Source organism: Anabrus simplex, chromosome 3, assembly GCF_040414725.1.
Source record: "Anabrus simplex isolate iqAnaSimp1 chromosome 3, ASM4041472v1, whole genome shotgun sequence".
In the NCBI taxonomy this organism is placed as follows: domain Eukaryota; kingdom Metazoa; phylum Arthropoda; class Insecta; order Orthoptera; family Tettigoniidae; genus Anabrus; species Anabrus simplex.
In genome coordinates this window covers 274,069,927-274,084,181 of record NC_090267.1, presented here as the reverse complement: position 1 = coordinate 274,084,181, position 14,255 = coordinate 274,069,927, and the positions used below count along the sequence as shown (strand labels likewise).

Sequence of the window (14,255 nt, the reverse complement as noted above, 5' to 3'; positions counted from 1 at the left end):
AACTTACTCTTAGGAGTGACACAATTCCACTACATCCTGTTGGAAGAATATCTTGCTAGTCCCTAGCGGGCAGTTTAATTTATGGTATTCCCCGTCAACTTATCTATCCGATATTGCCTTTCGCTGACATTCTATAAACAAAACCTGAATGGGCTGACTAATACGAGTGAGTTAGAATGCTAGCTAACTCAATTATGGGGGGGGGGGGGGGGGAACAACTTGTGCAGAAACATATACAAGAAAAATATGTAATTACGTAAAAATCTGCTCCCTAATTATAAGCTAAGATCAGATGAGAACACAACAGAAGGAGAGACGTATATTTGAAAGTACAGTAAAAGTACTTACGTACTCTGGGATACCGTATTTATTAATCATGATGTTGGCCAATTAGAATCTGTGTAGATCAAATAATAATAATAATAATAATAATAATAATATGGCTTTCTTCTAGGGTGTATATTTCTGCAAGTTGTTTTTCAAACATTGAGGAATGAAAATTAATATAACATTTCCTTTGATTCAACAGGATACAGAACAAAAGCGAGCTGGGCAGTATTTCTTCTTGGAGGACTAATATGTTCAGTCAGTCATTCCATCACAAATAGGCGGAGAAGGAGAAGAATACCTGCTGAATGTAGCAGGCCGTTTTCTATCTTGTCACAGCATGGCTGCACATAATTCTTTCAGAAGTTAAAGAAGTTGGTGCAACTTCCTCATGCGGGTATCTTGGATTCCATGCCATATTTCTCAGTTTTATTTCCAATGATCTGCTAGCCTTGCTAGCTATGTTTGAACCACATTGGTTGTATTTACTTTGTTTGATAAGTAATGAATTGCATTGCTTTTGAAAATGTACATTGCTTATCATACATGTATGAAATTAAGTTACATTAAATTTTTAGTTGTCAGTATTATAAGAAATTGTATTTGATAGCAATACAGTATAAAGTCATCCATCTACCAGCTCTACTGAAGTGAAAGATTCTTTATTTTTTCCCTACAGTGTTTTGTTAAATGTCTTATTGTACTGCCTATATAAGGACAGGTTGCATTTTCTTTGAATTGGTATGTAAGGCAAACGGGTAGGTATTTCAGTTGTGCAGAGCATCAGCTTTCCTTGTAATTGTATTACATCCTTGCAGATAATATTAAAATTTTTCTCGGTGTTTAAAAGTTCTTAAGCTAAGAGATTTCTGTTTAATCTCTTTTTTAATGTTGAGTTTATTGTAATCCAACAGTTAAGCATTTGAAGACATATTTTGATATACTGTAAGTGTAGGATTTTAAAGGCATTAAGCTTTGAAAATATTTGACTTCAACTTGCCGTGGATTTAAACGAGGACCTCTTGACTAATTGCCAGATGCAATTGACTTCTGCGCAAGTGGACCAGAAACTAAGAAAATGAAAACATTCAACTTCAGACATAAAAGAATATTCATTCAAAATGAATGTTGAATTGAATTGTTAAGATGAAATAAAAGCAATTGAAATGAAAGTGACAAGCCAAAGATTTCCTGAACGCACACAATCTAAGTTCAACTTAAACATTTCAGTATTAACTGTGCAAGTCTCTACTTCTGTTCCCTGCCTATTTGTACTTTACTGTATTATTGTAACGTGTCTGTCTTGTCTTTGCCGTGTTAAGTCTTTCATTTTACTGGTGATAAGGTAGTTGAGAGGAACATTCGTATGTTACTACATTTTGAATTGAATGTTTTTATACCCAGGGGGCAGAAATTTGGACCCCGATTATGTGTATGTAACTCAATGTATTTGGAAATTCAGAGCTGATGAGAACTTCCAGAAATCATTTTCATTGTACAACTATTACTTGTATGTTGTTATTTTTGAAATAATATTCTCTGGTAGATGCACACTGAAAATATGTATTCCAAAATATTATCTAGCCATATTTTCATCATTGAATTCATATGATTAATCACACCTGGGCGACTGGAGTGGGACATTGATGATGATGATGATGATGATGATGATGATGAATTTATATGATTCCTGATCATATTTTGTTATTAATACATACTTGTAACTGATATTGGGATCATAGAAGTATGTTTTAAAGAAAGATGAGTAAATGCTTATAGCATTATACTCCAATTTAGAATAAATCTTTTAAAGCTTTCCTTCTCTTAAAGTTCATATTGCACAAACTGTGTATCATGTCTGATCCTACTTAGTTTTGTCCTGAATTTGAGATACAAGTTACTTGGCCATCAAGTGGATACTAATTAAGAATTTGACTGTACATTTCCTGCATTGTTTAAATTCTAAACTTAGTGGATGGCATTCCAGTTACGTACTTGTTTTCAAACAATGGCTTATGCAAATTCTCTGAAAGTAAACATAGAATATAGTATTTACTCAATAATTTCCCTGCTTTTAATGGTTCATCAGCAGTCGCTGGCATACAGAGATGGTCCTCCTTTGAAGAGAATGGTTGTTTCTGTTCATGAATCTACACGGCCGCGCTCTGTTTGCTTTAAACAGTGAGGCTCTTATATTGCTTTTCTCTGTGCCTCCGGTGCCTTTTACTGTAGCATTTTGTGTGAAACAATAGCCATAGTTTCTTCATCAGGTTCATATTTTAACGGTTCCTTTACAGTTTTGCAAACTGGCCTAATATTGGTCCCCAAGTTGTTAAGGCTATCATCATGGCACACTGCAACTGTCCTTTTTATTTGTGTCAGTATCATACATGATTATGGCTTTACACAAACTCAGGTGCTGAAGCAAGACTACTGTCATTTTCTATGAACATGATCACTGTTAATTTAAACTCTGTACTGTAACTGTTTTCCATACCCATCACTAACTACTATTGACTTAAATTTGTAAAAATAATTAGCACAGAGACAGATATATGTTATAGAATAAGTCCGCACCTGCCACATGGTTACTACCAGTATATTAGTAATGTGTGCGCTGTGTGTAGACCATTATTATCTATACCAATAGCTTGCCATGCCAAGAGGTCTTTCATTTGCGCTTTTTCAGCCGCCGCATTCAAACTGATGACCGGACATTGAAACGATAGGTCTATGGCTAGACACAGGTTGTTATACATAATTTTTTTATGGAAAAGAACATTCACTCTGGTTAGGCTGCATGTTAAATAACACAGTTATCTATGCAGTTAGTGACACCGGTTCCAAACGTGTCGACTATGCAATGTACTTTTAATGTGGTGCCTTTTGTTGTAGAGCCTCGGTGTAGCCCGTCATTCACTTTCAAAGAAATGAAGTGTTTTGAAATGACATGACTGAATTATGTATAACATCAAAAGCAATTGTTTTGTTATTGGTTGTCAGACAACGTCATGGAAAAAAAAAAAAAAAAAACGGAGAAAGTGATAGATATGTTGCATAATTGGCAGTCGACCCTGTCGCGTGAACACTGTTATCTACTGTACGTATAGCTGTTAAAAGTTGTGTTGTTTACTGGGAGAATATGGACTGCACTGTGACCTTGAGGATGGCTCTTTTTTATTTTATTGCTCAATAACTTACATAGCACCTAGCCACAGCATGTTGTACACCACTATGTACATATTTCTTGCGTTACTCAATGGATTAATGTTATATTTAAAAACACCTTAATGTTTCCATGACCACATATTTCACAAAACTAGAAAACATATTGATAACAAAACTTTTGCATAATCATGATGGGAAAATTATGCAAGTTTTTATTTTTCCCCAAATTTCCATTTCAAAATTAAGGGTAGGAAAATGACTTGGGTAAATACAGTATTTGAAAAGGTGAAGCTGATGGAAATGATCAAGGATACTGATCACCCTACTACAGGTAACTCGAAACTGTGTGTTCAGTTTTCTCTTCACTTCACTCTTCACTAATTAGTTCATAAACATCCAGATTCTGAATATGGCACTTGGAAAATTATGGAGCACATTGACTTTTTAATTTGTCATTGATTGAAAACATTCCTTCTATATTCATGACTCCTCATATTGCAACTTTTTTGGTTATGTTCAGTCTATTCATATTTGTAAGTCAGTGAATCATCCAAATAAAGAAACTTGTCAAACCTTAAGGACCAAGTTAATGAGTAAACAGAGAAAATCACCACAATAGTCTAATCTAGGATCTCTACTTAAAGAATGAAACTCGTACAGTATAAAAATAATGTGACTGGAGGTATATACTGTTGATAAGAAGGAAAAAAAATTTCTCAGTCACAGGCCAATGACCTACATGTTTGGTTCCTTTAAACAACAAGCATCATCACCATATCCTAACAAGCCCCATATGCGTACAGTTTTGACTTACGATCAGCTTGAGCAGTTCAAGACTGATTGGCAAAACTGATGTGTGTGGTGTGATGCAGCCAGCTGGCCAATCGTTTGGACTGTGTGTATTCCTTTGGTTCTAACTGACAGATGGAATGGATATGTATGGGAAATTATGGCTGACTGACAGATCAGGTGCTCAGTCAGTCTAGTGTTCGTGTGGATAGTGAAATATTGCCTTTCCTCCACATTGCAGTCCTGGCCAAATGGTCAAAAATCTTTTTATCCAAATTTATTGAGAGGTTCAGAGATTTCCCTTAATTGTGGAAAGTAAAAAATAATGAGCAAGTTCATCCATATGTAAATAATACTGTGCCAATCTTTTAGGTACACTTGCAGGTCTTGCAACAAATTTATATGCATGTAATTATTCCGGTTCAACCACTCTTTCCTCCAAACTGCATCGTTGCTGTTATCTCTTCTTTAAGATGCATAAAATTGCTGCATTTGCAAGCAGTTCATCTCCTGATGTCATTTTCCCAACAAAAAACATGTACACATCTACGCTCAATCAGATTACAGGATGGACTGAAGAGGATAACCTGACATTTCAATCTGTATGTGCGTGGCAAGGAGCTGGGAGGGTAGAACTGTCTCAGTTCGGCCTGTCACTTCAAACTGAAGATGAAACTGTACTTGGATGGGGGCTGTAAACCCTGAAACAAGGACATAGATCAATTATGAAGTACTGTACATGATAAACAGGAAACTAAAGACAAGTCGTAGATCAAGCAAACAAAATGAAAGAGCTATAAAAATGTCAATGAAAATAACTCTTTTAGCCCACTTACACCATTGTATTAATGTATATAACTTTCAACATGGTATTGGGGAGGTTTTAATTACATTCACATCATATTAACAGTGAGGATGCTTCTCATTTCTGATAGATTTTCATACTAGAGTGAATTTTATTGGTGGCAAGGGGTAAGAATGTTAACTTCCCTAAATCAGCATATAGTTGCTGTGGTATTTTGGGTTAGGTAATTGGACATATTAACTGCTATCTGATCTGGTGGTTACCTGCTGTTCCATTTGCCTAATGTAAACATTTTTGATGTTATGTGGTATGCTGTACATTGCATTGCTATACAGAACAGTGTTGATAGTGCTGGAAACATTAATTTGGGATGTTTTCTAAGGGCTGTAGCCTCACTGTCTGTGACTACCTTTCCAAAAGCTGAAATTAGGTTTTCCTATTGGTTGGATGTGTTTTCTACTTCCTTGAATGTATTGGTGTTATTTTTGTCATATTTCTAACATATTAGAAAACCAGGTACAGATGTAAAATGTTTTACCTTGTCGACAACAGTCTTTCAGCATGGATAGTATGTAAGTATACATTGGTGTATGTATATGATCTAGATGTTAGGCCTCTTTACCTAACAACATTCATCATTGTCATCATCATCACATTGATGTACCTCTTAACACATTCATTCCCAGCTCCAGCTTCCTCCGCATGTATTTAATCATGCAGCCCAGCGATTTTTAGGTGCCATCCTGATTCGCTAGGTAACACATGGCTTTAACTTAGTGTCACTCCTATACTATAAACACAAAAAATCTGAAAAATGTACATATCTCCACAAAATGATCTAATTTGATTTTTTACTTGCCACAGCTATTCGTTATATCACTCAGGCCCACTTGAATTCCAACCGCACACTTCAGAGACCTCTGGACTGGCACATGTTTATTTAGATCACACATCCCACAATGCAGGAAATAACCTCAAGCTGTAGTAAAATGTTCATCTGCCCACTATCTATTGGCAAACTGATATACTGAGTCATCTAATGTACATTTGACCATAAAATGTTGGTGCGAATTCATATCCGACTAGGATCGGATATGGTATTTTACACGTGTGAAACGTAATCCAATCATGGTCGATATGGGAGCGAATGTGTTGATATACAGAGTAATTGTAATTAGAGAGTAGCTGAGATTGCCATTTGTTTCTCTCTCTCTCCCTTAAAACATCCAGAAAGGATTACCGTATAATCCTAAATACAGTAGAAGTCCGCTATAGCGAGTATGGCATATAACGAGAACTCCGCTATAACGACGACTTTTTATGTCCCATCAAAATTCCTATATTAAACCTTGTATCGTCCTTCGGTTTTAGCGAGAACCCTATCACTGACGTATCCGTTATTACGAGAGATTAAGCGCGCATGATTTTTCCGTTATCGATATTTATGCACCCAGCGATGATATTTAATGCGATCGATTACCTTCGGCATCGATCCTCGCTATGTGCAGTAGCGAGTTTTCTCATCGACTTTCGAAGGCGATATTGGAGTCGATTAGTAATACCCGTCGATTGCTGTTCCATAAAGAAAATTCGAAATGAAAGAGAACATATTTTTGTAATAAATGCGTCAATAACGTGTCCGATAACGGTTGTTAACTCGTAAAAAATTAAGGCTGACTAAACGACCGCTTAATTTTGAGGCTAAATACTGCATTAAGAATGGGATACACCTGAAGATATGGCAGAGTACATCACTGATTTCAGAGGACATTTCATATCTTCTCGCGTCTAGTTAAATTTTGGAAAGGCTATTTACCGTACTTGTAAATTTTTCGCGAGTAGGTTATCATTTCTCTACATGCGTTTCAAATATGTTTTCATGATACATATGCGGTTAGGTTAGGTGACGCCGTTTGAAAAAGAAAACTGAAGTGTTTGTCACAGAAACCTCTGGAGTGATACCGTATTTCTCCGAATCCAAGACATTTTTTTACTCAGAATCTCATGCGAAAACTCGAGGGTTGCCTTGCATTCGCGGCCTGAGAGAAAGTTAATGGATACCACTGGCAACTACCGCGGTAACCACGCTGTTTCTTTTCGCACGCGCACAAAATTCGTTGACAATAAACGACCGCCTCTTTACTATAGCCTACATTGCTAGCCGCGACAACCGGTTGTACAGTGCCTGTGTGTAACGTCGCTGGATCTCAGGAAATAGTGAAGAGAGTATGGCGTTCTATTAGCTTCTACAAAAACGTTTCTCAAATCTGCAGAATGTCATCAAAACATGCGAGCCTTCAAATTCCTAGAAAGGCCATAGCTCCTCAATGGCAGAGTTACAACGCGTCTGTTGTACTTGACGCTTAGTAAAATTAAGTTTTATAGACAACAAGAATATTTTCGTGATGGATAGTTGTAGTGTAAATATACGTGGAAAAGATATTGCCAGCAAATTTTCAACGGGTTCTAGTCGATATTATGATGCCAAGTTAATTGTTATTAAACACTCGGAAATGTAAAACAATTGTGTAACCGCAAGAAAATATGGCATAGGCCTAACTAAGCCAATATTTGGCGTTAGCGTGAAAACAAAGAGTTAAAAATGCGCACCGTACTGTGAAAAAATTGCAGTGTTCCGCAACAAGGACGCTTTAAAGAAGTTGAAGATGAAATTGTGAGGTATGTGCACGAAAAACGCAAGGGCGGAATGGCCATACCGCGGCGCAATAAACTCGTTCGTTGACTTTCAACGTCCGCGATTAGGCCCATACATCACTAGCCGCTGAATTTGGCCAGACCCGGCAAGCAAGACGTGCGTGTAGCGGTAGCCGGTTATATCTGACGCTGAGTAAAAGTAACAGGTTTATAGACAGCAAGAATCATTTTCTGATGGATCGTCGTATTGTAGAAACGCATGGAATAGGTATTGCCGGCAAATTTTCAACGGGTTCGCCTCGGTATTATGATGCCAATTTCAAGTTAATGGTCCTTAAACCCGCGGCAATAAATAATAATTGTGCAGCCAGATGACTAAAGTTAATGTTCGGAGTCTAAAAATAGTCTAAAAATGCGTAGGCCTACTGTACAACAAAGGCATTCATATGATTTTACAAAGTACTTTTTGAGCCTGATTTAAATTTTTTGAAGGAAAAAGTGGGGTTAATCTTGGATACGGAGAAATACAGTACTATATTTTTTTCTGAATGAAATTAAACATACACTCTCACGTAGTATCGGATTTTGAAAAATAACAAACAAGTAAGCCGTAGTGTGGATATCATCTGCGGAAACGCAAGTTTTGAACAAACAGATTGTCGTTTCATACCGATTTTAATGTGCATGGTGGGTTTTCCGACTTTTATACAAAAATCGGATATAACGACAATCCGTTATAGCGAGTAAGTTTTTCGCTGTTGTGGATTCTCGCTATAACGGACTTCTACTGTACTAGCTGCCATGAAATAAGACCCACACACTGAATTTCTGACAACAAAATTTGGAGGAAAAATTCAAAGCTTACTTATCAATTTTATTAAATTTCTTCAAATAGTTCTCAAAATTGTACATTTCAAACGCTTTACAAGTATTAAAACACCATGTAAATAAGAAATAAAGTTAGTTCAATCTACAGATCAGTCACAATTCAACCTCATCAGAGCTAAACTTGCCATTAGAACTTTCGTCACTGTTATCTTCTTAGTCTATTTAAACCTAGGAATTTCATTTTTGTCCGTATTGAACTGAGAAAGGATGATAGGAAAACTTAAAACGGTCCACCTTTTCAATACAAAAATGTTATAGTTTATTTATAACATGTATTTGTACTTGGAACTAGTTTCAACGCTGATTTGCGTCATCATCAGCCAAAATGTGGGAATAGGCAAGCATGTAGGCATTTATATTACACAAGGCGTTACATTAAACAATACACATCTTACAAGGAGATAAAAACAGGGACGAGTATAGAAACAAATGAATCGTTGAGAAAACAAAAGTTATACATATTAAAAATAACCTTAACCACACATTTTGCAGTGCGAAAGTGTTCTTCTTGAATGATTCCTGAATATAAAACACACGTGCACACATTTCTGAAGAGCCAGCAGGCAGGACAAAGTAAAGTGAAACCTTAAGAGTTCTCATTTTTTCCCCGCCTGCTGGCTCTTTAGAAGTGTGTGCGTTTGCGTTTTGTATTCAGGAATCATTCAAGGCAAATATTTTCGCACTGCAAGTTGTGTGGTTAAGCTTATTTTTAATATGTATAACTTTGCTTTCTCAACGATGCATGTGTTTCTACATTCGTCCCTGTTTTTATCTCCTCGTAAGATGTGTATTATTTAATGTAACACCTTGTGTAAAAAACTGGGTTATATGAAGGAGTTATATCATGTTCAAAATCATGCTTTCACGTCTCTGCACAATATTTAAAATGAAATTTTACCGTTGGTCTTTATAGCTATTGTTGAGAGTGAAGGAGAATTTCCTGTTTTGTATGTTTATCAGGAACTCAAGGGAGACTTCATTAGTTAGTCAGAACATAGAAAAATGAGAACTCTTAAGGTTTCACTTTACTTTGTCCTGCCTGCTGGCTCTTCAGAAATGTGTGCACGTGTGTTTTATATTCAGGAATCATTCAAGAAGAACACTTTCGCACTGCAAAATGTGTGGTTAAGGTTATTTTTAATATGTATAACTTTTGTTTTCTCAACGATTCATTTGTTTCTATACTCGTCCCTGTTTTTATCTCCTTGTAAGATGTGTATTGTTTAATGTAACGCCTTGTGTAATATAAATGCCTACATGCTTGCCTATTCCCACATTTTGGCTGATGATGACGCAAATCAGCGTTGAAACTAGTTCCAAGTACAAATACATGTTATAAATAAACTATAACATTTTTGTATTGAAAAGGTGGACCGTTTTAAGTTTTCCTATCATCTTCTTAGTCGTCGTCACTACTGCAGAAGTGCCACCTATTACAGATTATCTGTAATTGTTATGGATTTCACCTCACAATTACGGCATTACAGTCAAAGGGGAAATTATTACAAAAACGTGACAATATCATGAAAAAATAAATTTCTACGAGGGATAAAAGAGCAGGAACATGAATCCTTTTCAGCCTCACTGCTCAAACCCTCCTTGTTTAAACAACGATTGCAAGTTGACAACAGTACTTTGATTGCCACTTCCTTTTGCTACCTGTGAGCGTTGTAAATTCATTGTGATTGAAGGAGCTCTACTCTGCTCTTCTCCACTATAAAACCTTTTAATAATATTGTATTTGCAGTATTAAGTGTACCTGACAGTAACTCTCCCGCAGAAAGAGTTTTCAGTGTTGATAGGAAAAATCAGAGGGAATTCAGGCCTACATTAAGAATATCTACACTAGAATTGCTTATGGTTCAGAAGGCGAAAATGCCATCACAGGGGGAAGGATGCTTCAAGAAAATTCACACTGAAAAGCAGCTGCTGGGTGCGAAAGAAGCTACAAAGAACATTTTATAACAGAACTAACTGGTGGCAGTTACTTTGGATTTTACTCCAAAAATTTGAGGTGGGAGGTTACTGAAAATCCACTTCAACGGTTGGTACCTCTGCTACCATCCATTAAGGCCACGGCCGCTTCCTTCCCACTCCTAGAACTTTCCTGTCCCATCGTTGCCATAAGACCTATCTGTGTCGGTGCGGCGTAAAGCAACTAGCAAAAAAAAACTACCATCCATAGAATTCAAAATTCAGCATTTCTTGAAACTTTTCCTCACCAAGTCATTGGAGATATGAGCTCATGTAGTCTTCCCACTTTGGATCATTTCACTGGCGGACGCCATCCACTTGGTGTAGAGCTTTGCAGCTTTGGAAGGGTGGTTCACACAAACATCCAACGGCTGTAGAATGGGGGTCAGCTTCCTGGGAAGATCAGTTTATCCTTTCCTTATCATTCCCTTTACAGCGTCTGTAGGATGCCCGTGATAATTTTCCAGCACAAGCATGCTCTTCTGCAATGAAGCTCTCGGGTGACATTGCTGAACACACTTCACCCAGTCCTCAATTAACATACTGTCCTTCCAGCTGGATTCTTGGATTTGAATGAAAATACCAGATTACAAATTTCCTGTTAGAAATGTTTTTCTCTTCAGAAGCACAGAGGGAATTTGGTTCCGTCAACTAAAATGCTTAGCATTACTGTGCAGCATTGCTTTTTATTACGACCTATTCTGATGTTAACGCTTTCAAAGCCCGTAATGTGAACAGAACCTACAAGCTCTTCAATCTGTCAAAACACAAAATATAACACTTAGAACACTATAACACACCTTTAAAAATGGACTATTATAATCGATAACAGATAATTGTCCATATTTTACTGGTATATTACAGCGTTCAAATGTTACCTTTTGTGTTTCAGTGGACTGAAAAGCTTATACAGTTTATGATTAACTGTATGAATGCTGGGGGAAAAAATGGCTTCCTTCTTAACAAACACTTAATGTGAACTGTATTGTTAATATTTTGAAAAACGTGAACGTCTGGTCAGCATTCCAAGTTGGCAAAAGCAAATTAATTTTGCTTCTGCAAATAACGCTGCAATGAAAGCCTGTCCACTTTTCTTCGTATGCACTGGAGGATGTTGTGAAAAAGATGTACGTCTTCGTATGCACAATCCATTTCATCTGTAAAAGTACCTTATCCATCCATGGCTCCTTTTTAAGTTTTTTAAGTTCCTTTGCAATCTCAAATGATTTCAGTTGAAACGCCATAACCTAGTCTTTCAGTCATGTATTTATAAAGTTGTTCTTCGATTTCGGGGAGCTGTTCATCTTCCTCCAGTCATGAATGCATGATTCATCAATATCGTATTTTCTACCGATGGCACAATTTCCGGCGGTCTCGGCTTCCATCACAACTTTTAAGTTTCTCACTCACAGTAAATGACCACAAACGCTTTCTTCAATTCATTGTTTGTTACCACTGATGCTTCTCCACTGAAAACTCAAATTATTGATCAGCTGTCACACTGCATGGTTCTAGTAACGTGGAAGTTAGTGACGGAGCAAGATTTCAGCCATTGCTGAGTCACGTTGCGTGAAACCACTATTAACGCACATTTGGAACAATGTATAATGTGATCACAATATAAAAGGCTTGAATATTTTCGCCAAAAATTGTGCGGCTGGTATTGGAGATTGTATGGTATTTACTATGTACCATATTGCCACTTCTGCTATGAATTTAATATTTGAACAAATGCTGCAAGTTGTAATCTTTTGCAGGTGGTATGACTAGAGTATTAGTTTCAAGGGTTCATGGTTCAAGCTCTGTCATGAAAGATTTGTTATATTTGGTTTTAAAAAAAAGAGAGTGCTATCACAATTCCATGTAGCTTGATGTTAGGCATGTTCAAAGAAAGCTGATATGTCCTGTGGATTTTTTATTTGATTAATTGTAGTGTCTTCTTCATAGACTGTTAAGGAAAAACTCTTCAAAATACTGTATGCTAAATAATTCCGTAAATCTTATTGAGAACATCTGCTAAACAGATTATTAAACATGACAATCTGAATATATAACTTGAGTGATAGTCGTTTGTACATGGCGGATTTGTTCATGGAACATAATAATGCTGACAGTATTCTTGTAAGGGACATGTAAATAAAATGTCTTTGAATATGAATGTTTAAGATAAAATATCCCCAAATTCTTAAAAAGAATATTACTGATTCATAACGATTCATTTAATATTTAATTCTAAAGTAGTGCTGATTTATTATCTACTTTGAATTATGATTTCACATTTTGTGTTTCAGATTTTGTCAGATATTCCAAGCATTGATTGGCAATTACGAATGGTGCATTTAAGAATTATTGTCTCTTAATTTTAATTGCTATTATTTATGTAATGTACTGATGTATTACGAGTTTATACCCTGCTCTAATTTTGCAAGGAAACTTCGACATCATGCAGTCGACTTCCTCTCCTCCGACCATACAAAACATCCCAGCAGTTAGTTGCTTCTGAGAACATGTGTATGAATGTTGCTTGTGTGTTAAGTAATCGATTGGAAAATGAAGTATTCAGATGAAACAGCAAAATTATTTGCTAGTGAAAAGATAGCTATTGAAGATGTGTTCAAAAATTTTCTTGTAAATATCCTGACTACAGCATTCCTAAAATCTTATGTTTTGAAGTTTATGAATAAGTGGCATACAACAAGATTCAGTTTGTAATGTACAGAGGAAGTGGGAAAACCAAATTTTGACTGAAGATAATCAGGGAAATACATGGGCGTGGTTAGAAGCAAGTCCTACAAAATCACTCAATAGTCTAATGCAGGAAAGAGAGACATGCATGGGGTCAGTCCACAGCGCAATCAGCTTGCTGAAATTTCTAAATTTCAATTTGCCGATAATTATGAAACACGCTTCCTGCCAAAAACACAGCATGCATCCAAGGAGTGAAAGTTGGCCAGCAACTGAATGACATAGAAGTGTCCTTGTAAAATGAGAGCACTGTAGTACCGTATAATTTGTTACTTGTACTTTCCTGATCTCATTTCGTGACTTGTATGTAGAAAATGTAAAATGTGACATTTCCATTCTCTGCAGAAAAGAAAGCAGATTTTCTTAATGCATCTAAAAACGTTCCTATCTATTTTTGTCTTCTTAGTGGTTTTACTTCAGATATAAAAGTTGCAGTGATGATTGCCACACCTTGTTTTCTTCAATCAGGTTAGCTCTAACTTATCTTACATTATATCACTCAGTAATATTTATCAGTTTAGCCACTGTCTTCCTTCTTGATAAAGTTTTGTGAACCTGTAAAGTAGTAATGAAATTATATTTGCATTATCTTTGTAAATGGTTCAACCATGAAACTGTTAAAATCTGGTGTGTTTCCAAGGTGCTTGTCATGAAATGAGTAAGTAAACAACATTCGGAATACAACTTGTATTTTGTTTATTGTATTGGTTTGTATGAATGAATGATTTTATATATACCACTAGAGGGAGAAACGCCTTGAAAGCAGTGTCTTAAGAACAAAGTATGTTGCCTGTGAAATAGAACTCGATAAATTGTGCATGAGATCTTGGTGATATGCGGATAGGCGTTGGAATTTTGGAAAAATATTTATTTTTTAATGTTCTAAATGCAGTTAGATTATATA

The 14,255-nt window shown here is 36.2% G+C and overlaps 1 protein-coding gene across 2 annotated transcripts in view; it reads left to right on the top strand.

Annotated features, from left to right (window-relative positions):
- Positions 1-14,035, top strand: part of pix (ATP-binding cassette sub-family E member 1 pix) — a 148,672-nt gene extending 134,637 nt beyond the window's left edge. For both annotated transcript variants that reach the window (XM_067143039.2, XM_067143040.2), the window contains exon 11: positions 530-14,035. In XM_067143039.2, the coding sequence (XP_066999140.1) occupies positions 530-577 (48 nt within the window). In that variant the 3' untranslated portion in view covers positions 578-14,035. The remainder of the gene's footprint in view (positions 1-529) is intronic.
- The last annotated feature ends 220 nt before the right edge of the window (positions 14,036-14,255 follow it).